Raw genomic sequence first — 25,427 nt, 5'->3', positions numbered from 1 at the left:
ACACACACACACACACACACACACACACACACACACACACACACACACGCGCGCGCGCGTAACTAAACTCAACTTGCACACACAACTGCAGTGTCAGGGAACTGAAACCACACTGCGAACAGCAGCACCAGTGCATGATGGGTGTGGCAACAGGGTGGGGGTAAGCAGGAGGCTGTGGCGGGGAGGGAGAAGGATAGTATGGTGGGAGTGGTGGACAGTGAAGTGTTGCAGTTCAGATGGATGGCAGGAGAGAAGGTGCGGAGGGGGGAGGGGGTAGTAGTGGAAAGGAGAGAAATGAAAGAAATTAAAAGACTTGGTGTGGCGGTGCAATGGCAGCTGTGTAGTGCTGGAATGGGAACAGGGAGGAGGCTGGATGGGTGAGGACAGTGACTAACGAAGGTTGAGGCCAGTAGGGTTACAGGAATGAGGGATATCATGTTTGCCAGCGTGTTCAGCAACAAGGTGGTCCACTTGTTTTTTGGCAGCAGTTTGTCGGTGGTGATTCATGCAGACAGACAGCTTGTTGGTTGTCATGTCTACATAGAATGCAGTACAGAGGTTGCAGCTTAGGTTCTAAATCACATGACTGGTGTCACAGGTAGCCCTGCCTTTGATGGGATAGGTGATGTTAGTGACCGGACTGGAGTAGGTGGTGGTAGGAAGATGTAAGCGACAGATCTTGCATCTAGGTCTATTACAGGGGTATGCGCCATGAGGTAAGGGATTAGGAGCAGGGGTTGTGTAAGGATGGACGAGTATATTGTGTAAGTTCGGTGGATGGTGGAATACCAAGGTAGGAGGGGTGGGAAGGATAGTGGGCAGGACATTTCTCATTTCGGGGTACAAGAGGTAATTGAAACACTGGCGGAGAATGTAATTCAGTTGCTCCAGTCCCAGATGGTACTGTGTTATGAGGGAATGCTCCTTTGTGGCTGGACTGTGGAATTTGGGAAGTGGTGGGAGACTTGTTTTTGTACAAGGATGGGAGGATAATGACGGTCAGTGAAGGTTTCAATGAGACCCTCGGTATATTTTGAGAGGGACTGCTTGTCACTGCAGATGTGATGACCTCGGGTGGCTAGGCTTTACAGAAGGGACTTCTTGGTATGGAATGGGTGGCAGCTGCCGAAGTGGAGGTATTGTTGGTGGTTAGTAGGTTTGATATGGATGGAGGTACTGATGTAGCCATTTCTGAGGTCAAGGCCAACATCTATGAAGGTTGCTTGTTGGGTTGAGTAGGACCAGGTGAAGCAAATGGGGAAAAGTTGTTGTGGTTCTGGAGGAATGTGAATAAAGTGTCCTCGCCTTCAATCCAGATAGCAAAGATGTCATCAATGTCATCAATCAGGTGAGGGGTTTAGGATTCTGGGTTTTTAGGAAGGATTCCTCTAGATGACCCATGAATAGGTTAGTATAGGATGGTACCATGCAGGTGTCCATAGCTGTACTGCAGATTTGTTTGTAGGTAATGCCTTCGAAGGAGAAGTAATTGTGGGTGAGGATATAATTGGTCATGGAGACTAGGAAGGAGGTTGTTGGTTTGGAATCCATAGGGCGTCTGGAAAGGTAGTGTTCGATAGCAGTAAGGCCATAGGGATTAGGAATGTTAGTGTACAGGGAGGTGGAATCAGTAGTGACGAGCAGGGCACCCTGTGGTAAAGGGACAGGAACTGTGGAGAGTCGGTCGAGGAAATGGTTGGTATTTTTTATATAGGAGAATAGGTTCCGGGTAATAGGTTGAAGGTGTTGGTGAATCTTTTTGTTGTGCCTATCGCGACTCAGCATCTCCGCAATATAGTGAATAGCACAACTTTCCTTCTCTGGTATTAATACCTGTAAAATAATAGACCTAACACAGTGACTAATAACTGACAATAATGAACATATCAGAACCAACATTTTATTGATGGTCACCTATAGTTTTGATTTGCACAAATCTTCCCTGCCTTGTACACTTGTTTCAAGAGACCTACTTTTTTCTGAGGTTATTTCTGAAGTCAGTGAAGGAATTTCTAATCTGTTTTCTACTCCAAGGACACACACATTTTTATCTAAACTGTGTTTCGATTTATTGAAATAAAATAACAAAAGTGATCTCAATGAAAGAAAATAACAAAAGTGATCTTAATGAAAGACATATATCATTTGCTTTACTTTCTCAATCTAACAGTAGTTCATTACAAAAGATGTTGATGTTAGTGCGAGGGTTGAATGAAAAGTGATGCCTCCACCTTCGTTATTTGGGTTTGGATGGAAATATTATAATAAAGCAAACACAGAAATAATCCTTAGAATGTGATCTTTAATTGTCATTATTCACTTTTCCACAAAATCATCATCCACTTCGATATATTTCTGCTAACTATGAACAAGTTTTCTGAAGTTGTCACGGAAGAAGTCGACACACTGTTTCCGCAACCACAGTCTCAGAGTTCCGCCAGCATCTTAATCAGAATCGTAATGATAACCCCACAGATCATCTTTCATTATTGAGAGCAGATGGAACTCAAACAGTGCTAAATCTGGGCTGTATGGAGGATGCCGTACGGTGGTGATATTCACTCTCTGAAGTTCTGCTGTCGTGACACATGAGCTCATCGTACACAGACCTTCTGATAGCCAAACAAAGCGATAATGTGACCCACACATTCTTGTTAAATGCCAGGTGTGCTTGCAGTTTCTCTCTGAGTGATACGATGATTGTTCTGACTCAATCTGTCAACATTTTGCTTGTGAAATTCAGCGGCTGCTTTCACAAGAAGTCCAACTCTTTGTTTGTCATGCACGTCAATGTTCCCGCGTCAACATCTTTTAAACTTACTCGCTTATGTAGCCATGGCAAGAAAATCATGAAACAGGGAAAAAAGATTTGTGTCCTTCAGGCTGAACTAGAAATGGTGTAGTTCGAACTAGACAGGTTGAAGGGGGAAAGAGACAATGGGAGCTGGTAACAGTTAACAAGTTGTTGTCAGAAGCAGAAAACCCCAGAAATCACATTTCAGATTCCAGTGAGCAATCAGTTTGATCTGTTACGTGAAGTAGAAGAACCTCAAGTAGGCTGCAGCGGACTCATAGTAACAATTGTGAAGCTAGGTCAGGAGTAAAGTCAAGCAGAAAGAAAAGAGTTCTGCTGTTAGGTTGCAGTCATGGGAGAGGCGGAGGCCAGTTGCTACAGGTTAGGCTAGGAGTCAAGTAGCAGGTCACAAGCATTGTTTAACCTAGTACTAAGTGTAGTCAGGTTACAGAAAACCTAGGGGCCTTGTGCAAAGATTTTGATAGTGAGGACCATGTTCATATAGTGGGAGCAGCAGGAAACAGCCCGGCTAGCAGTTCAGATTATAATATTAGGTTTGACCTGGATGTAACAGGAGCAACAGCATCTCACACTCGTGTGGGGTTTGTGGATGTTTTGCAGTGCCATGACCGGCCTTGGGTTAATATGACTGTCAACCACGTTAAGAGAGAACTGGAGGGGTTACTGTTGGCAGAAACTAAATTTCATATCTGTGCTGTGCCTGTTTTTGCGATTGGGAGGTGGGGCTACACTCGTCATGACCTGAACCTGAATAGGAGAGGAAAAGATAGATTAGTTGATTTTCTTGCAGAAAATGTAAAGTGGGCCACATGCACACAAGACAAAATGCCTGTGATTACTGGAGTCAGAAGGACACATTTTTTTTTAGATTAGAGTCAGGTTACAGACAGAAAGCATTGAAAGAAATTAAAGCAGAACAGTGCCATAATGTCTGCAACAGTATCCAAAGAAATAAAATTTGTGTATTTCATCAGAACATTAGAGAATTGAAAAATAAGATAGATGACCTTCTTGTATGCCTAGAACATGGGGTAAATTCTGAAGGTACAGATGTTTTGTGTCTCTCTGAACACCATGTAACCGCAGGGATGGAGAAGTTAAATTTAAGGGATTACAGATCAGCATCCTATTCATGTAGAGTCAACATGGAAAAAGGAGGAGTTGCTACTGATATAATAACTGGACACAAAGTAAAAAATATTGAAACGAATAGTTTTTGTGTAGGTCAGATCTTTGAATCATGTGTATGTGAGTTGCTACTGCAATATACTTCTATAGTAATTGTGACAATCTACAGATCCGCGCAAGGTAACTTTTATTTATTCATGAAAACTCTAGAGTTATTATTGAGCTACCTGTCAGACAAAAAGAAACAGTTAGTGGTTTGTGGTGATTGTAATGTAGATTTCTTAAAAGGTACAAATAGGAAAAAATGAGCTATAATATTTGTTTGGTTGTGTCAGTCTAGTATATGTTGTAAATTTTCCAACTCGTGTGCAGCAGGATAGTAGGTCACTTATCGATAACATTTTCAGACAGTGTTCAGGCAGAAACAATTTATGTGTACTCAGTTGTTAATGGGCTATCTGATCATGATGGACAGTTAATGGAAATAATACATATAGCACCTTACAGGCTTGAGGAAGGTTCATACAAGGCAGGAAGGCTTATTGATGCAAACAGGGTACAGAGTTTTAAGGGCAGCCTAGAAGAAGTAGAATGGGATTAAGTATACACAGAAAATGATGCTGATGCCAAATTCAATTTATTACTCCATAAATTTGTCTCAGTATTTGAGAGTTGCTTTCCTGAAATGTTATTGAAAAAAGTCGTTACAAAGTCAAGTAAGTCATGGATTACTAAGGGAATTAAGATGCCGTGTAAGAGGAAGAGAGAAATATATGGACAGGCCATAATAAGTAAGGATCCGACATTACTTGCTAACTATAAAAGATACTGTAATATTTTAAGGAAAGTCATTAAGAAGTCAAGAAGTGTATGTGTTCTGACAGAAATTTATAATGCAGATAATAATATTAACTATATGGAATATTGGCAAACGGGAGACGGGGCAGCCTGACAATGTACAGCATACTATAGCAAAAAGCTAAACGATGATGATGTGAGTGATCATTCACAAGTTGCAAGTATTTTTAACAATCACTTTCTGAATGTAGCAGAAAAATAGGTTTAAAGGGTTCAGTTGAAAAAAAAATGGTCATTCCCCAGGACTTTAGGCCTTTAGAAATAGCACCAACATCCCTCACTGAAATTAAGGGAATTATAAATATACTGAAAAACAAGAGGTCATGTAGCGTTGATGGAGACACTAACAGAATTTTGAAGTGTTGTTATAATTTAATAAGTGGAGTCTTTAGTGATATATGTAATGCTTCGCTGGCACAGGGAGTTTTTCCAGACGGATTGAAATACGTAATTGTCAAACCTCTTCATAAGAAAGGGGCCAAGAGTAACTTAAATAATTATAGACCAGTCTCGTTGCTGACGTCATTTTCTAAAATATTCGAAAAAGTTATGGATTCAAGAGTAGTCTCACATTCAAGTGAAAATAATTTACTCAACATGTCACAGTTTGGATTCCGGAAGGGTTACTCGACTGAGAATACTATCTACACAATACCCATCAAATAGTACAAACACTAAATAACAAATTATCGCCAGTTGGTATTTTTTGTGATGTTTCAAAGGCATTTGACAGTGTGGATCATGTCACTCGTAGAAAAACTCAGGTTTTATGGAACTGAAGGCTATACACACAGCTGGTTTGAATCGTACTTATCGAACAGAAAGCAAAAAGTTGTGCTGAATAATACAAATAATCTTGGAAGTGCGGTAAATTATAGTGAATGGGGAGTTATCACATAGGGAGTCCCACAGGGGTCAATTTTTGGTCCTCCGCTGTTCTTTATTCATGTGAATGACCTCTCACTTAATGTTCAGCAAGCAGATCTTGTACTTTTTGCAGATGACATGACTGTTATAATAAATCGCATTCCAGAAAAAGAAACTGAAGATATTGTTAAGGATGTCTTTCGAGGAATTATTAAATGGTTCTCAGAAAATGGACTCTCCCTTAATTAAAAAAAAAGGTGAAAAAAAAACAACCCTCTATATCCAGTTCTGTATACCGAGTAGAGTCATACCAACAATTGATGTAGCATATGAACAGGGCTCAGTTAACATGGTAGATTTCTCCAAATTTTTGGGTGTTCACATTGATGACAACTTGAACTGGAAGAAGCATATTACTGAGCTACTCAAACAATTAAGTTCAACTACTTTCGCTCTTCGTATAATTGCTAGTCTTGATAATAAACAGATCAGCCTCCTAACGTACTTTGCATATTTCCACTCAATAATGTGTTATAATTTGTGGTGTACACCAAAGGACATCATGTAGGCACCTATTATAGGAATTAGGTTTTTTAGCTGCACCATCAGAGTACATATATTCGCTAATGAAATTAGTTATAAATAATCCATCTCAATTTGCGAAAAACTGTAATGTTCATACATTCAGTGACCTTTCCTATCCATTATTGAAGCTGTAAGTTGCGTAAAAAGGAGTACATTATTCAGCAACAAAGTTCTTTAATCATTTGCCCAACAACATAAAGTGTCTGGCAGGTTGCAGATCAAGTATTAAATCTAGATTAAAATCATTTCTTTTGGACAACTCCTTCTGTTCCATGGACAAGTTTCTGTTTCAGAACTGGTAAGAAATTTGTGCCTCTAAATGTAGTTGCATGTGTAGAACTAACAATTTCAGTAAAATTAATATTAGCACTATTCATGTGTGTATATATACCTTGTAATCTGACTTGCTGCACATCATATCGGTAAAATAATTGTAAGAATGATCTACAGAACATGACATAACTGAACTAAACCAAACCAACGACACAAAGTACTCACATCAACACAATCACCATAAACTGCTTTCATTCTCTGATGAATCTCCTTTGGTGTGACACCTTCTGCTGTCAAGAATTCAATGACTGCATGTTCCTTAAATCACATTGACCGTCTGTCTGCACAGGGTTCCATACTTTACACTGTACAACATAACTGTTCAGTGCTAAGGCTATGGAACAAACCAGTACCTGCCGCATACCAACGCTGCCAATTTTTGAAGAGTTATGAAGGTGGAGCCATTAGTTTTCAGTCAACCCTCACTCTTAAGATATTACACGGGGGAGAAATCTACCAGTCTACCATGGGGCCTCAGCTTTTGCAGCATCTTTCCCTTTTGTGGTGCGTGTCTATCCTCTTGCTATTCCTTTTCCCATCTGTTGGAGAACATGTCTGGGGTGTTTTTGGAAATGTTTCACACTGTCTGTAGCTGACATAAGAACGGTCTCACCATTGTTTTTCATTCCTTTTTCCTATCTTCGTTCACCTTCTCCTATCCTTCATCTGCTATGGTGTTGGAGGCTCCTCTCTTTCCTTCTTCATCCCTGTGCGCTCCTGAAGGCTGCGTAATTCCCAGCCACGCGTCGACAGGTGGAGTTCGCACATACTCCCTGGTACAGATCAGGACCAGGGAAGGGTGACTGCCTGAGCTACTACCTCCCCAAATTGCTGATTGGTCCCTCTCTGTCAGGTGTGTGGGAGTTGTGACCTGATGTTTGAACAATCACCTAAGGTGGGGTGCCCCATTCTGAAGGGGCCTCCAGTTTGGAGGAGCATGCCATCAGAGACACTGGCAATCATGAGGGATTTTCTCGCAATGAGCCAATCGTCTTCACTTCCCAATCAACTTCTAAAAAACCTAAATCGAATGAGGCTAACGACTCAAAGAACCTCCCAGCTGTACCACGGTTCCTCATGGGTTCATTTACTGAAGACGGTCAGTCCTTCGCTACAGTAAATCCGTATATTATTCAGAAAGATGTTGATGCAGTTGCCGGCCCTGTGAAATCCTGCTCTCGTTTATAGAATGGCACTTTGCTTTTGGAGACTACTTCTGATTCTCAAGCACAACTGCTTGCCACTTCACTTCTCCAGGGCTATCCCATTCGTGTCAAGATCTATAGAACTCTGAATGCTTCCTGTGGTGTTATATAGGCTGCTTGATGGTCTGACTGAGGCCGAAATCCAAACATACCTCTCTGATCAGAGTGTTATTGCCGTCCATTTGGTGATGAAAAAGATAGATCCCACCTTAGTGCCTTCTCACCTTTGATCATGAGGTGCTTCCGCCCAAGATCAAAGCAGGCTATGAGGTTCTCACAGTCCGACCGTATGTTCTGAACCTCATGCGCTGCCACCAGTGTCGTTATTTCAACCACACTCATGTCTTGTCGACAACCGACCAAATGTGTAACCTGTGATAAGGATGCGCAAGAGGGTGATTATGCACCTCCTTCTCCCTGATGTGTCAACTGCACCGGTGACTATGCCACCTCCTCTCGAGATTGCCCCGTATATCTCAGTGAGTGGACTGTCCATGTTATCCGGGTAAAGGAAAAAGTTCCTCATTCGGTTGCTCGCAAGTCATTGGCTAGTCGCAAACCCTGTGTTCTACCATTTGGTACTTACAGTACTGTTATTGCTACATCTTTCTCCGTGAAGGATATAGCCTTGCAGACTTGTGACCTCAGATTCAGCTCTGAATATGTGAAATCACCCAGTCTTATGGTAGCATCACAGTGCCTTCGTACAGCTGCGCAACAAGCCATCAAACTCTCATCGCATGGGGCAAAGTAACTAGCTACGCAACTGACAGGCTGGGAAGGACAAAATGTATAGTCCCATGAAAATTCCTACATCCCTCCAGCCAACCAAAACCTGAGTGTTTCTCTGCTAATCGGAATAGATCGAAGAAGTTCAACAAAGGCAAACAGTCTTCTCCTTCACCGTCTCGAAGATTCTCTTCCACGATGTTGCCACATTTTACCTTCGCCTGGCTGGCCTTCTTATCGCCTGTTCACTCTGCCAACCATTTTTCTGCGTTGGACCTCACACGCTAACAGCAGAAGAAAGCCAATACTTAGGTGGACTTCATGGAGCAGATTCCTCCTGTTTCTGTGCCCTGTAACAGCGAGTCTTCACAGAGTAGCACTCGGCAGCTGCCGGCTTGACACCCCTTCATTTTTTCATCATGACTCCCCTCGACTGAAACATTCGCGGCCTTCTATCCAGTGAATAAGATTTATGGCTGCTTCTAGAATCACAGTGTCCACTTGTACTCTGTCTTCAGGAAACAAAATAGCTTCCTCATGACCGTTTTGAGCTTTTGAATTTCTTCCTGGCCCATTTTGACCTTCCACTCGAGGTCGGCATTCCATCTACATCTACATTTATACTTTGCAAGCCACCCAACGGTGTGTGGTGGAGGGCACTTTACGTGCCACTGTCATTACCTCCCTTTCCTGTTCCAGTCGCATATGGTTCGTGGGAAGAACTACTGCTGGAAAGCCTGTGTGCGTGCTCAAATCTCTCCAATTTTACATTCGTGATCTCCTCGGGAGGTATAAGTAGGGGGAAGCAATATATTTGATACCTCATCCAGAAATGCACCCTCTCGAAACCTGGAGAGCAAGCTAAATCGTGATGCAGAGCACCTCTTTTGCAGAGTCTGCCACTAGAGTTTGTTAAACATCTCCGTAACGCTATACCGCGTACCAAATAACCCTGTGACAAAACACGCCACTCTTCTTTGGATCTTCTCTATCTCCTCTGTCAACCCGACCTGGTACGGATCCCACACTGATGAGCAATACTCAAGTATAGGTCGAACGAGTGTTTTGTAATCCACCTCCTTTGTTGATGGACTACATTTTCTAAGGACTCTCCCAATGAATCTCAACCTGGCACCCACCTTACCAACAATTAATTTCATATGATCGTTCCACTTCAAATCATTCTGCACCCATACTCCCAGATATTTTACAGAAGTAACTGCTACCAGTGTTTGTTCTGCTATCATATAATCATACAATAAAGGATCCTTCTTTCTGTTTATTCGCAATACATTACATTTGTCTATGTTAAGGGTCAGTTGCCACTCCCTGCTGCAAGTGCCTATCTGCTGCAGATCTTCCTGTATTTCGCTGCAATTTTCTAAAGCTGCAACTTCTTTGTATTCTACAGCATCATCCGTGAAAAGCCGCATGAAACTTCCGACACTATCTACTAGGTTATTTATATATTTGTCATGGGGGAGTCATGCTGCTCATATGGGACGATGTTCATAGTCAATCCATCTCCCCAACTACCCGTTTTCAAGCTGTTGCAGTTCACCTTTTCCTTCCTCAAATGACCTTTTGCCTTTGTATGATTTACATCCCTGCGTCATCCAGTGTCACCAGGGCCAACTGCCTCCAGTTTATTGGCAGCTACCTTATCCATTTATGCTGCTCTGTGAATTTAATGCTCACCATTCCATTTGGAATTCACCAGAACTGAGAGACCCCCTCTTGGTTGAGGTTCTTAATCAACTTAACCTTTTCTGCCTTAACACAGGAGCACCTATGTTCATTTCAGACTCCTCACACACCTGTTCCCATTTGGAGCTATCCTTCATCACTGCACATCTTGTGCATCATGTCAAGTGGACCATTCTTCCTGGCACCTACCCTACAGGTCATTTCCCATATGCTATCCATTTGCTGACTCCTGCTCCACCTCCATGCACACCCAGATGGCAGCTTATTAAGACCGACTAGAGGGCTTATTCATTCCTGGTGACCTTTGATAGACACGATTTCCGCATTTGTGATGACCAGATGGAATACCTTACAAATCTTATCCTTATTGCTGCAGAACATTCCATTCCTTGCACTTCCTCTTTACCACGCCGTGTCCCATCCCTTGGTGGATTGAGGTGTGCCACAATGCAATTCGCGTGCAGAGATATGCTCTCCACATATTTAACTGTCAACCTATGTTGGGAAACTGCATGCATTATAAACAGATGCTTGCACAGTGCTGCTGTGTTCTTCAAGATAAGAAAAAAGCTAGCTGGATTTCATTCACTAGTTCTTTTAACAGTTCCACCTGCTGTGCCTCTCAGATGGCTCTCCGGGACTAAGTTCCATTGCCCAATTTCCGGCCTGACAGTAGCAAACGGTGTCATCAAGGACCCTGTTGCTATCTCCAACTGCTTGAGCCACGTTGGCAGCTCGTAGTCTACTGGCTAGCATTGCTGCCACTGGATCATGGGGTCCCAGGTTCGATTCCCGGCCTGGTTGGGGATTTTCTCTGCCTGGGGATTTGGTGCTTGTGTTGTCCTCATCACTTCATCATCATCATTTGTGACACTGGCAAGATTGGACTGTGAAAAAACTGGAGTGTGTAACGATTGGGACTTTCTATGGGTGCTGATGACCATAGTTGAGCACCCGACAAACCAAACATTATCATCATCATAATCACCACCACCACCACCACCACCAACACCAACTTGAGCCTCCATTTTACAGAAATGTTGAGCTCCAACTGTCACCCTGCCTTCCTTCGTTGGAAACGATCAGAGGAGGCTTCTTGCGATACCCTTCTCTTCACCGAATCTGAGTGTTTTTCTGCCTTTACTGTGAGGAAGCTAGATCACCCTCTCACTTCATCCTGATCCTCCACCCCAGGGCCAGACGCTGTTCTCATTCAGATGTTGCAGCACCTTTCTCATGCAGGCAAGCACTTTCTGTTTAATATGTACAACAACATCTGGACAGAGGGCACGTTTCCCAGATGCTGGTATGAAGCCACTGTCATACCCATACCTAAGTCTGGTAAGGACAAACATTTTCCTTCTAGCTCCATCTCTCTCACCACCTGTGTTTGCAAGGTGATGGACATGTGACTCATACCCGGCTGGTATGGTGACTCCAGTCTCGTAATTTACTAACCACTGCAGTGTGTGGATTTCGAGCGTGCCGTTCTGCGGTTGACCATCTTTCACTTTGTCCACCCATGTCATGAATGGTTTTCTTCAGAAATCATAGACTGTGGCCATGTTTTTCGATTTGGATGTCACCAGCTGAGGGACTGGTACCCTCAGTACTCTCTGTATGTGGGGCTTCCGTGGCTGCCTGCCCTGTTTCCTTAAGGAATTTTTAAAAGACTTGAGTTTTCAAAGTATGTATGGGTTCTGCCTTATTGGACAACTTTATCCAGGAAAACGGTGTGCCTTAGGGTTCCGTCCTGAGCACTGTCCTCTTTGCTATCGCCATTAACCCTGTAATGGTCTGTCTTCTGCTGAGCATCTCTGGCTCCCTTTTTGTTGATGATTTTGCCATCAATGCCAATCAACATGGATCTATCTCATTGGGTGACGTCTTCCGTGATGTCTCGATTGTCTTTACTCATGGAACATCAACAATAGCTTTCATTTTTCCACATGTCTTACCTGGCAGCCCACTGTACATGGTTTCTCCATGTCATATGTGTCTTCAGTGGTACTTCCTGGGGTGCACATCGAACCGTCGTCCTCTGTTTGTACCATTCCCTTGTTCTTTCGAAAGTAAACTACGATAGGTGCTTTGTTTATACATCTGCACATCTGTCCCTCTTATGCCGTCTCAATACTCTCCTCCATTGTGGCCTCCATTTCTCCACTGGCACCTTTTACACTGGCCTTGTTGAGAGTGTATGGAGAAACTGCTGAACTACTGCTGTCCTACCATTGTGACTTTCTCCTCAGCTAATATGCATGCAGTTTGTCTGTCATGCGTGGCCACCCATCCTGTGCTGCCTCCTTCGATGACTCCTTTGATTGCCAGTTGTGTCCCTCTTCTCTGTTACCTCCTGGAGTTTGCTTTCAGCTCTTGCTCCAGCAGATTAACTTCACGTTCCTTGCAGCTTTCTTGGTGGGTGTGAATTCTTTACCACCTTTGCTTCATGCGACAGCCCGTGTTCACCTTGGACTTCATTTGCTTCCAAAGGACACTACACCAGCATTGTTCTAGTGCCTTCAGTTTCATGATCCTCGCACAGAATTTCGCGATAGTACCTGTGTGTATGCTGATGGCTTTCAGACTGACCATGGTGTCGGCTGTGCCTTCGTTGTTGGTGCTGACGTTTTCAGTAATGGCTTCCAGCACGTTGCTAAGTATTTACAGCAGAGCTCTTCGCCCTGTATCAGGCCATGGAGTACATCCGGTGACATAGTCTTTTCAATTGTGTCATCTGCTCACTTTCCCACAGCACTCTTCAGAGCCTCTATGCACTGTACAACAGGTCCACGAAAACTTTCACTTGCTCACCGTTGATGAAACTACTGTGATGTTTATGTGGATTCCTGATCTTGTCATTCTGACATGAAATGTGGCTCCTGATGCTGCTGCCAAGGCTGCAGTCCTTGTACTTCAGCCCACTAGTTCTTACATTCCCTCTGTGTTGCCATCTATCAGGAAGTGGTGTCACTTTCGCATTGCCATTTGTCCCTCCTTCATGGGAATAAGCCCTGAGTTATTGAGCCTCTCCAGCAGCTTGGACGACCTCCTCTCGGCCCTCCTGCCATGAAGAGGTCATTTTAACTAGGTTGCATATTGGGCACTGCCTTCTTAGCCATCGCCATTTGTTAAGTGGCGTTCTCCACCACTTTGTGCTCATTGCGCCCAATTTTTAACTGTCCACCATTGCCTGATGGAATGCCCTTTTTTTTAACTGTTTATGTTCCCATTTGGGTTTGCTGTCTGAGTTATTGGCCGTTCTAGGGAACGACGCCTGGGGTGTCAACCGCATTTTAGTTTTTGTCCGTCGTAGCAATATGGCGAAGGCCATTCAATTTTTGGTTGGGGACCTCCATTTCTCTGTTGCATATTTTAGAGACCTTTCTCCACATTCCTGTTTTTAGGTGTCTTCTCTTCTGTCATTTGGGATTGACGTGTAGTCTTTTTAAACTATTGTATTTGTCTTTGTGTTTCACAGTGTATGATCCTAGTTGTTTTTGCGCCCTAAAACAAAACGGGGGAGAGACATGGAAGTCCTTACATTTTTGTCTTTATTTACCCTTGAGATCTCAAAATTTATCAGGGAAAAATGCTAAAACTTATCTGTAAATCAGGGAAACATCAGGAAATTTTACTTGGGGAAACTTGTGACAACCCTGTTACCTAACTCGATTTTTAAAATCATAATCTACAACAAAATTTGATAAATATAATCCAACAATGTATAACTGAGCTGTTGAGAACATTTGTTGTGTAAGCAAAAAATGTAGTTTTGAGATATTTAAGGCTTTATTAGAAATGCTGTAAATTTTTACATTTTGAATGAATCCAATTTTATTTGTTGCTGCTTATAGTTTAAAGAGTAGTGTATTTTGTGATGTATTTTATTATGATTCATATTTAACAGTTTTGGAGGGACCTCTCCCCCGATTTGTACCAGTAATGCTTTCAGTGGTTTCACAGGAACACATGTTTCAGTACTTATATCATCATAAAATTAACATACCAATGTTGCCGTCGACAAAATGTGTATTTAACATTAAGTGAAATAACTTTATTGAAAAGCTTTACAAATAATATTAACAGAAACATGCCCACTATTAGTAGCAGTTGCTTCTAAAATATGGGATTTTTAACTATTACTATGTTCCATTAAATGCCTGCAGGATGGTGCATATTGACTTTATTTACATTCTTCCACTAAACCACTATCATCTTTGTTGTTCTACACTTTCAAGTTGGTATAAAATGTGTGAAACACAAATGAAATGTATGGTAAAGGTGTAACATGTCTTGTATCTTTGCATGGCTCAGGTCTAGTACCAGAATAGAGTTTCCATTGCGTAAGCCGAGTAAATTCTAGTGTTTTCTTTTTTTGTGTGAACAAAGCTCCTGAAATTCCACAAGTTCATTCAAACTCTTGTAAAGCATGATGTAAGGCCTCTCTTTCTGTGAGCCAAGCCAGAAGTATTTTATGAAGGCTATAGAGCACAAATTTAAGGTCTAATCTAAGTCCTTGTCGTGATAGCTATACTGGTATGGAGATTGTTTTTAGCTGCACCCGTCTTCTGCTGGTCCTTAAATGAATACACACTTTTTAAACAGACCGTCCCAGTGAGAGCACTGCCAATAGCTATCTTCAAGCAGTAGCTTCATCCCATCAGTGGGTATCTAGTACCTTGTCAAAAGAATATAACTGAAATCTAATGACAAACCTGAGATCCCTATACAGTCGAAAAACAGCAATGGAAACTTGTGTGTACCACTCCATAAATTATCTCCCTTGATCTTTAGGTTATGAGGTTGCAAACTTTCAGTAGTATAGCTCAGATGTTTGTGAGTAAATATGACACTAGAAAGTCATGGGTGGAAAACAAATAACAGAAAGAGTAAAGATAACTGCACATGAAATAACTGAACCATTAACCAGGCGATTTTTCGAGGCGATAATTGGAACAATAACTACCCCTCTTTTCATTAGCTGATTGTTTATTTTTCTCATTCACTAATTAATACCATCAAGTAATAAAACAACATTTTATTTCACCTTAAAAGCTAAGGTAAAGGTAGTTGCCTGGGAAGGCTTCTAATAAGTACATAGTTTACATGAAAAACATTTTCATGATCTTTCCACTTTTACCACTCAATTACGTTACTGGTTTGGAAAGGTATAAACTATACAGTATCTACCATACTGTGGGCATCTTGGCCTTAATAGAAAGAAAATTGGGTGGGAGAATCATCGTCTTTATGTCTGTCCTTTTCATATTCACTAACAGTTTGGTCATACATAAAGCTAAATTGTCCATGTTTTATACCTTATCTCTTGAGTCTGGATTCTTTGATAATTATGTTTTGTTTCTTTTCTTTTTACAGTTTTGTATGGACTAACAGGAGTAAATTCTTTTGTTGTTGATGTCTGCTTCATATGCAGCACAAATGTGCAAACATGCTACATTTAGTGTCACTGAAATTTCACATTATAAGCTGAACTTAAGTGTTTAATTTATAATACCCTGTTAGTGTTGCTTCAAGTAGGGTTTTTTCGTAATCTATAACTGAAAACAAGCTCCTACTCTGTGAGTGATTCGTGAAAGTTACTTATGACTCGTATATTCTAGTCCTATCTAGCCCAGTAATAGCTGTTAACTAAGTGAGAAACAACACATAATGTGCTTCCCCTGGTGTACGATATAATACTAACAAATATCGTGTGTTACATAGGATGGGACATTATGGTTAACATGCTGGAGTCTTTGCTCATGCTATATGTATAGTTGACTTGAGAAATCTTCTATTGCCCTGTGAATGTGATTTGACCTTTCTTCCTATATTCATCTGAATATTTTTTTTTTTTCCAGAAATGATGTACTACTGTCAGAGTTACACATGGTAGATCTTGCAGGATCAGAAAGAGCAAAGAGAACAGGCACCTGTGGTGATGCTTTCCAGGAAGCTGTATGTATCAATAGAGGCCTGCTGGAGCTGGGAAACGTAATTCAGAGCTTGTCATCAGGCCGTCATGGAAATCATGTTCCATATCGAAATTCTCTTCTCACTTCTGTGCTACATGGTTTGTTACAGAATTAAATGTCAATTATTGATGTCAAATTTAAACATAAGTTCGGCAATGTATGGTAACTCTGCATATATAGAACTGTAAACTTTGCAACTTTGGACATTTTATGACGGTGATTTTAATTCAGTCAAGAAGTTTATTATATATGTACTGATGAATCAAGGAAGGGAACAAAATTTGAGATTTGCAGCTAAAGTTACTTAGCTGATTTTTACCTATTTTTGTGGAATTTTTAAACAACTGTGTAATTTACTCTTTAGTTATCATAATGTGATAGTAATTATCACACCTCCCCCCAAATTTACAGTATGTAAATTGATTTTGCTTTTATAACAATACTGTAGAAACAGAAAAACTCATAAATGGAATACACATTTATGAGCTTTGATTGTTAACGAAATGAATACATTTCCAGCTAAAAGCTTCTGTTTAATCCAAGTAGATGGGACAGAAATTGCCTTGGCTCTCCCAAGCAGTGTGGTACACATGCAACATAACATTACAATCTCAATTAATATATATTAGAAGACATAAATTTGTCCTTTACTCAACTGTTAAAAAAATCTTTAGTTGGCAGTTTGATATTCTGATGGCCAGATAAGCACAAAATTCCTTTTAAAAGAACCACAGAGATCCGTAGACGAAAGTGGTATTTCATGTTGCCCCCTCCATTTCCAGTGTCGCAGAACACAATTCCCATAACAATAGAGCAATAATTACTATATAATCCTCAACAGTATTGTTAATGACTGACTATACTATTTAAGTATCTTTGAACAGACACTCATATTATCATTTTCCTTTCCACAAATTTTCTCAACTGGAAATAAGAACAACTACTCTTTCTACAGAAACATTTATTCTCTGTGCTTTCATAACTTTAACATGAGTCACATCAATGGAGTGAAAAAAAAAAAAAAAAGGAATAACGAGACCTTTTATTATGAAACTTTCAAACAAACTCTTCAAGTGACCATTTTCTCCAGTGTCTCGCCCTTTTCCACTTTGCCAAATCCATTTGCAACTTTAGATAACCGAGAAGCATTTATTACCTTTACGAATTTCTGTTGTAAAAATACATTCACTCTTTCTCTCAGACAAATGGTTCCCGATGTCAGTGAATCCGTTAACATTGGGTACTTCAGTTATTTGTTACACCTTCAGCAAGTGATAACCATTTCACTTTCTTTGATTTATAGCTATTTCATATCACTGTCATAACATGTTTGTTTAGGACAACTTTTCCTTTTCATTTGGGTGCTCTGAAGCTAAAAGCATCTCAAATTACAGTCAGTTTACTCCAAGCATTACCTACATACTTCTGTTACCATCATCAGCTCCTCAGCTTAACATCGATCCAGGGATTTCACCTAACATCACTTCGTAACTATTCTCCCATCACACATTATCTTTCTTCCAATTCATAAGAACTTTCTTTTGCTCCAAGGTATCCACGTTATTGATGTAAGTGACAAGTAAGTGACTTTATTCTTCCTGAAAAATGACAGTATAACATTGCCTCTACTCACTTAACAAGCCTTAATTGTAATTTCCCAACCCTACTTGTTCATAAACTATTCTATCAGTTCTATAATCTTTCCATGCACTTGGCAACAATAAATAAATAAATAAATAAAATGACCTCATGTTAATGATGATGTAAATAAAATAGAGAGAAACTTCCACATGGGAAAAATATCTTAAAAACAAAGATTCCAAGACTTACCAAGCGGAAAATCGCCGGTAGATAGGCACAATAAATAAAACACACAAACACACACACAGAATTTCGAGCTTTCGCAACCGGCGGCTGCTGAAAGGATGTGGGTTTTAAGGGAGAGGGTAAGGAGTCATTCCAATCCCGGGAGCGGAAAGACTTACCTTAGGGGGAAAAAAGGATAGGTATATACTTGCGCGCGCGCGCCCACACACACACACACACACACACACACACACACACACACACACACACACACGCGCGCATATCCATCCATACATACACAGACACAAGGCTTGTGTCTGTGTATCTATGTATTCTGAGATCCACAGTGTCAAGAGTGTGTGGAGAATGTCACATCTGAGGTATTGCCTCTCACTGAAGTAACCCAGTGGCCAATGGCCTTCATTTAACAACCGAGAGCAGTTGCATTTGCATAGAGTTGTCAGTGCTAACAGACAAGCAACAGTTTGTGAAATGACAACAAAAATCAATGTGAGACGTACAACAAACATATCATTTAAAACAGTGCAGCAAAATTTGGCATTGGTAGGCTATGGCAGCAGACATCTGACTTAGGTAACTGTGTTAACAGTATGATATTGCATGCTGCGCCTCTCCTGGACTTGTGACCGTATTGGTTGGCCCCTAGATGACTGTAAAAATGAGGCCTGGTCAGATGAATCACAATTTCAGGTAGGCTTTGGGTGTGGCACAGATCCCACCAAGCCATGGACTCAAGTTGTCAACAAGGCACTGTGAAAGCTTGTGGTGGCTCCATAATGGTGTGGGCTGTGTTTACGTGGAATGGACTGGGCCCTCTGGTCCAACAGAACTGACCATTGTCTGGAAATGCTACTTGGAGACCAATTGCAGCCATTCATGGACTTCGTGTTCCCAAACAATGATGGAATTTTTATGGGTGACAGTGCACCATGTCAAGAGGGCCACACTTTTTTGCAATTTGTTTGTAGAACATTCTGGATAATTCAAGCTAATGATTTTGCCACCTAAATCATCCAACATGAAACCCATCGAACATTTATGGGGCATAATAGAGAAGTAAGCTTGTGCACAAGGTCCTGCACCAGCAACACAACCTTATGGATGGCTTTAGATGCAGCATAGATTAATATTTCTGCATGGGACCTCCAGTGACTTGTTGAGTCCATGCCACTTTGAGTTGCTGCAGGATGCTGGGCAAAGGGAGGTCCAACATGATGTTGGGAAGTATCCCTTGACTTTTTGTCACCTAAGTGTATCACCACTTAATATTATATATGGGTCCTTAAACTGTTGAAAGCATTTCTGTTTCCTTCCCATATTTATTGCTCTTGTTAATCCTTATAACATATACTGTCTCATCTGTCTTAAATTTATTAACATTTGTTACATTCAATACTGGTTGATTATTTATTGGGCACTGTTTCGTAATTTTTTGTAACAATTTCATTTACGGTTTATTTTTAAGTCATTCTATTCAAGGATAACTAATCTCCTTTAATACTGGTTCACCTATTATTCCTTCCTTTACAATTTCTCAGGGTGCCATTCCTGTGCTAAAGTGTGGCAGATCGTTTAAAACTATTTCAAGCTGGGTATTAACTCTGGCCAGTGGGAATGTCGCTTCATACGATGTGTTCTTAGAAGCAATCAACTTTTCAGATCAATTTGAGGTTTAGGAAATGGAGAGATTTCGGAAAAGTTGACCAGAACCACAGGTCAGGGGAGTCTTTTACTTTCATCCCTATTCCTTCACCGTCAACCCTTCTGCCAGAAGAAGGTGGCACTGGCTCAAAAACTTGCAAATTTGTACCCTTTTATGTGGTGTGCTCAAAAAGTAATGGGAATTTTTTTTTTCTTCAAGAATCTTTATTTATTCACTAACATCAACTTTGTCTACTTCAAAGTAATTCCCCCTCAGATATAATGCACTTGTGCCAGCTTGTTTTCCAATCTTGGAAGTAGTTCTAGAATTCACTTTTCATTGTGGTGTTCAGCTCCTTCAGCAACTCTGTTTTTATCTCATCAGTGGTCACAAAAAAAAGTCCTTTCATGGTTCTCTTCAGCCTCAGGAATAGAAAGAAGTCACAGGAGGGTCATATCTGATGAATACAGTGGCTGAGACAATATAATGGTCCCCCCCCCAAAAAAAAAAAAAAAAAAAATCGCAAACAGGCAATGAGGTCTGAGTGGGAGCATTATTGTGAGGCAATTCCTGTAAATGTTTTTGCCACAGTTCTGGTTGTTTTCTTCACATTGGTTCACATAGTATTTCTTACTGATGCACTAACCCATCATAATCAAAGAAATCATTCAGCTGTTCCTGAGTGATGTCTACCTGACATCATTTATAGTCAAAATTGAACAGTTTGGGAACAAACATTTTACTGCTACATGTTTTATGCCCAAAACATCTGAAAAAATTGGCTTGGTATGAGCCAGAGGACATGTCAACATCATCAGAAACCTCTCTGATGGTGATAACAAAAATTTTATAGAACCATTTTCTTTACTTCTTCCACATTGCCATCAATGGTTATGTGTTTGGATGTCCAAGGCAGTCATCTACAACGTCTTATCTACCCTTTTTGAAACATTTATACCACTTGTAATCTCTTGTCTTACTCATAATAGATTTGCCAATAGTCGCAGTCAATATTTCAAATTCAGTGCTGCAGTTTATTCCATTTTCCAAGCAAAATTTAATGTAGATTCTTTGATCCATCTTTTTTGTAAGTAAAAATTTGCTGAGCAGTTGAAAACATGTATAACCTTTTCGACTCTCAACAATAAACTAAATACCCAAAACAGCTGAAAATTCAAACATACCTCTGGAACACATATATTAAGACAAAAAAATTTGAAAAGTGATTGTGTAAAGGCCACAAAATTAAGAAAATATCCATTACATTTCAATCACACTTCATATGCGTGTTCTCCTGTTGCCGGTAACTTTTTTACCTGGTTCTTTTGCGTTTCCCTCAACATTTTGGTACTTCACATTGATTTTGTACCTTCTCTTTCCGAACCCTGTTTTCGTGAATGCTACTGAACTGCTGGCTATTTAACAATTTTTCTGCATTGTGTCTTTATTAATTGCTGACTTCTGCAGCTGTTCCTAGTTGATTCAGAATTCTGATTTCTGCCTTGCCTTTAGTGTTTTTTTTTTTTTTTTAATGTTATCCTTTTTACTTTACTGTCAGCATCAGTATCCATTACTTTTCTTAAGGTCAAGTACTGTTCCATTGGAAACTGAGCAGTCAAGGCCCAATAAAATTCTCAGTGTCAAATCCGTTACCACTAACTTGGATTTCTGGATGTGAATTCCTCCTCAACCTTTTTCTTTTGGAACCTGTGGTTTGGTTGATGCTTCTACTTACATGCGTAGAATGTGCAAGTGCCTGCACGATATCATAAGGTGATCTGAAAACTCATAATTTCAGTAGATAATTCTTTTGCAGTAGTCAACTGGACTCACTGCTCAGTTCCAACCTGCCGTGCTGATTGTTCTTCCTCATTTGGCAGTAGTGCTTTGAGCTGAAAAATAGGCTGCTGTCAAACTAACATCACCAAATCAACAAACACCGAGATATCAATCTAACTTATATATTCTTCAACATAATAAATGCCTTGCAGAACATCAATTTAATATTACAATTGCCAGAGCAGACAATGCTCTGTATGTGACAGATCGCCAGCCAAGGTCTAGATAAACACCACTTGGTATCCCTGCACAGGGAGAATCCGGTTGCACATTGTCGTACATGGTGCTATTCCATGTACTGAGCTCATCTCTGGTGCAGCACCAACACGGAATAAGGAGTAAGCAGCTCCAGATCACAGAGCAGGTGGTGATGTTTTAACACTTGTTTTGCTCCCCAGACATACAGCTTCCCCAGATTACTCCATCTTTACACAGTATTTCACACACAGTGGACTGTCTGTTCTCTTTTCCTAACTTCAGACATATTTTGTCAGCTAAGTTAAACCTTGAGTGTGACGTGCTATTTCCCTGTGACACTACATATCCCCCCATGGAGGTGAAATATGTCGGAATCATTCATTTCTCTTGAGCTTGTAGTGCTTCTTGACGCCTTTTTAATATTTTTATTACTGATACTGACACTTTACACATGCCTTTTAATACTACTCATGATATTATTTTCTTTTGAGATCAAGAGAAAATAGAAACTCCATAATTCGATTTCAGTTTATTTTTTACAATATTTGTATACCTTTTCGCATTTTTCAGAACATTTTTTTAAAATTTATTTTTCTGATGTCTGTATGAGGAACCATATTCCAATGTTTGAACTTGTGTGAAAGTTTTCACTTACATTTCTTTACATCATAATATGTAACTCTTTTGTTATTCTCCTGCAAAAAATATCACTGCAATTAATACTGCATTGTCGTTTGGATGGTGCTTTTGGAATAGTGTCTCTTAATTTCTTATAATAACCATAACATTACCTACATTCTGAGGAAATATTCCTGCATTATTCATGATACATTATGAGTCAGTGTTCTATATCGAATCTAATTTACTCCTACAGATCATCTTGTCCCCGAGTCCATCTTACCGAGGCATAGGTCATCTCAGCAATGAGTCCATTTAAACTTTTTTTTGAGGCCTGGCCCAGGTCATCCACCTAGGCTATTTACCACCTAATCTCCGTATGTATACACATTTTGCTGCCCTTAATACTACTTCGTGGAGCACCTTACCTCCTTACATATATTGTTTTAATTTGGCTCTCATCCTCTTACATAACACTAGCCTTAATTTTTTAAAAGATATTTCATGTTCTTTCTCCCAGTAGCTTAACATTGTTCCTTTCCTTTGAGGTGCTCTGTGTTACCATCTTAACAATGGAGCTGCTTTGTAGTAATTTCATACCCTGTTTCTCCTGTTCAGTTAACTGTTATCTGTATATTTAAGATGTTAGCACAGCATTCATTTCCTTCTAAGAACCTGGCTTACTTTTGTAATGTTCCCTCCACTCTCTTCCCCTGCCGTACGCAAATATGATGTAGCTAACATCAAAAGCAACCTCAGTACAATAAGTGTTTTCTTGTTTGTATCTGTTAGTATTTACTTGTTAGCGCGTTTGTACTCTCGTATTAGGCCTGTGTCCTCAAACAGTCATGTTTCCAAGCCACTAGTCTCAAGCCTGTTGTTTCTTCTGTTCACTGAGCCCCTATAAAATATGTTTAAAACCAACCCCACATATGCACATTGTATAAAAGGTAAACAATAATCTCCCCATACGAAGTTGGTGTCACACACTTGTCAAGACATTGTAATTGTAATGGTATTGCACTGTCGTAGATTTTCCCTGTAGTTAGAACTCAGTTATCTTATTCTCCCTTTAATGTAGAGCATTACATGCTACCTGATATCCGCAGGTGTAAAATATATTTATACTTCATAAGGGTTATTCATCATTTTTTATTGCAGGTACATTTACAGTATCTCTTTATATGTTTCTTCTCAGTAATGTATTTTAAGTAATAGAAGTATAGTGATTTGCTGATGAAAGAATATTAAGAGAGTGAAGAATCAGTGTAAGGAAAAGGAAAAGTTGAAGTACTGCGTTGACTAACTCGGTGCCTTACATGCATCACAACACATAGACCACGTAAGGCCATGGTTTCCTTTAGGTTTCAATGAATTTACAATGTTCCACCTCCTGACCTTGGCCCCTAGACTTGTATTGTTTCTCAACATTTGGGCATCTGTTCTGTGGCGTCAACGTATCTTGATGTTATATTTATTGCTCTTACATTCTCTATGTTTCCAGCATGATTGGATACAAACATATGTGATACTATGCTTTGTTATTCCCACTTCCTTTTATTATTACATCATTGTGTAGCATTATCGACATTGCAAAAATTAGTTTCTTTTTCTTCGGTTGTTCTCATGTTCCTTGTGAGATGTATTGTCCCTTTATATGAATTCCCCTCGCTACGTATTTAAAATATCTAAACCTCCAATAGAACATAAAAAGATTGTTTACTGTTGACCAACCTCAGTACTATATTTATTTTCTAACGAAGTAAGGGAGTCTCCTCACTAGTACTTTTAGTAAGTATTTCCTCCAGTTGGTTGTTTAAATACTTCCCCTGGTCAGATGTCACTCTAGCCTATATATTTCTTATAGCTACTTCAAGAATTGATAAAATATTTTGTGTCTAGTAGGTCCAAAGTTAATTTTTCCTATACAACCTCAGACCAATACTTTCTTTTAAAGATTTCCTGAAAGTCGTCCCTTGATCTGAATTCTTCTGAATGTGCTGTACCCCATTCAGCCACATCCCTGTCCGATAACTCAATGCACGATTTACCTTTGCGGAATCTTCCCAATGTTGAGGCAAGGGTTGTGACAATACTTGTAAAAAACATGTAGGATGTACATCTCCATCCAGTTTAAATTTAGGGAATTGCTTCGCCAAATTTGTGCTGCGCCCTAATTGAAGTTTCATTTGGTACCACAGTAGTATTCAATCTTATTCTTTTCTCTAGCTCCACCTTTATTTTCTCTATTTCATCCCACAATTAATTAAATTCTCGTTCTGTCTTCAAAGCATCTTCCTCCAAATGAGATGTGTTACTGAACATAAAATCTTATTCATGATATCTCTGATCAACTATAGCTTTCATTTTTTCCTCCAAACTAGCGTCCTTTTCAATCCTTAAAGTCTCGAGCCATTTTTGGATGTGTCTCACTTGGCCATGCACATTCCAGAATCGATGTTACTTGTTCTCATTCATTTGTAGTAAAGTATTACTAAATCGTAGGAACTGTTCTTGTACCTTGTTCCTCACAAAACCACATTGTTTGTCCTTTCGTCTCCAGCCTCCCTTGTATATGAATCTAATGACTTTTGTAAGTCTAAAATTCTATTGTTTGTTTCTACTTTCTCTTGCCTCGATTTACTGATACGGATATGTAAATAGTTTCCCAGCTATTCTGAACTAGTCTTTGTATTTTCTATGCTAGCAAACACTTTTTTCTTTCACTCTTCAGTTCATTTGTGGTATTGTGTGTTGTTGTTGTTGTCTTCAGTCCTGAGACTGGTTTGATGCAGCTCTCCATGCTACTCTATCCTGTGCAAGCTGCTTCATCTCCCAGTACCTACTGCAACCTACATCCTTCTGAATCTGCTTAGTGTACTCATCTCTTGGTCTCCCTCTACGATTTTTACCCTCCACGCTGCCCTCCAGTGCTAAATTTGTGATCCCTTGATGCCTCAAAACATGTCCTACCAACCGATCCCTTCTTCTAGTCAAGTTGTGCCACAAACTTCTCTTCTCCCCAATCCTTTTCAATACCTCCTCATTAGTGACGTGATCAATCCACCTTATCTTCAGTATTCTTCTGTAGCACCACA

At 40.2% G+C, this 25,427-nt stretch overlaps 1 protein-coding gene across 10 annotated transcripts in view; it reads left to right on the top strand.

Moving 5' to 3' along the window:
• The window catches only part of LOC126273149 (kinesin-like protein KIF22), a 277,787-nt gene that overhangs the window by 124,727 nt on the left and 127,633 nt on the right, over positions 1-25,427 (top strand). For all 10 annotated transcript variants that reach the window (XM_049976670.1, XM_049976690.1, XM_049976635.1 and 7 more), the window contains one exon: positions 16,092-16,303. In XM_049976670.1, coding sequence (XP_049832627.1) covers positions 16,092-16,303 — 212 coding nt within the window. The remainder of the gene's footprint in view (positions 1-16,091; positions 16,304-25,427) is intronic.

The sequence above is a fragment of the Schistocerca gregaria genome, chromosome 1 (genome assembly GCF_023897955.1).
Source record: "Schistocerca gregaria isolate iqSchGreg1 chromosome 1, iqSchGreg1.2, whole genome shotgun sequence".
Taxonomy (NCBI): domain Eukaryota; kingdom Metazoa; phylum Arthropoda; class Insecta; order Orthoptera; family Acrididae; genus Schistocerca; species Schistocerca gregaria.
Note: the sequence above shows the minus strand (reverse complement) of the source record. Positions and strands in the feature narration are given on the sequence as shown.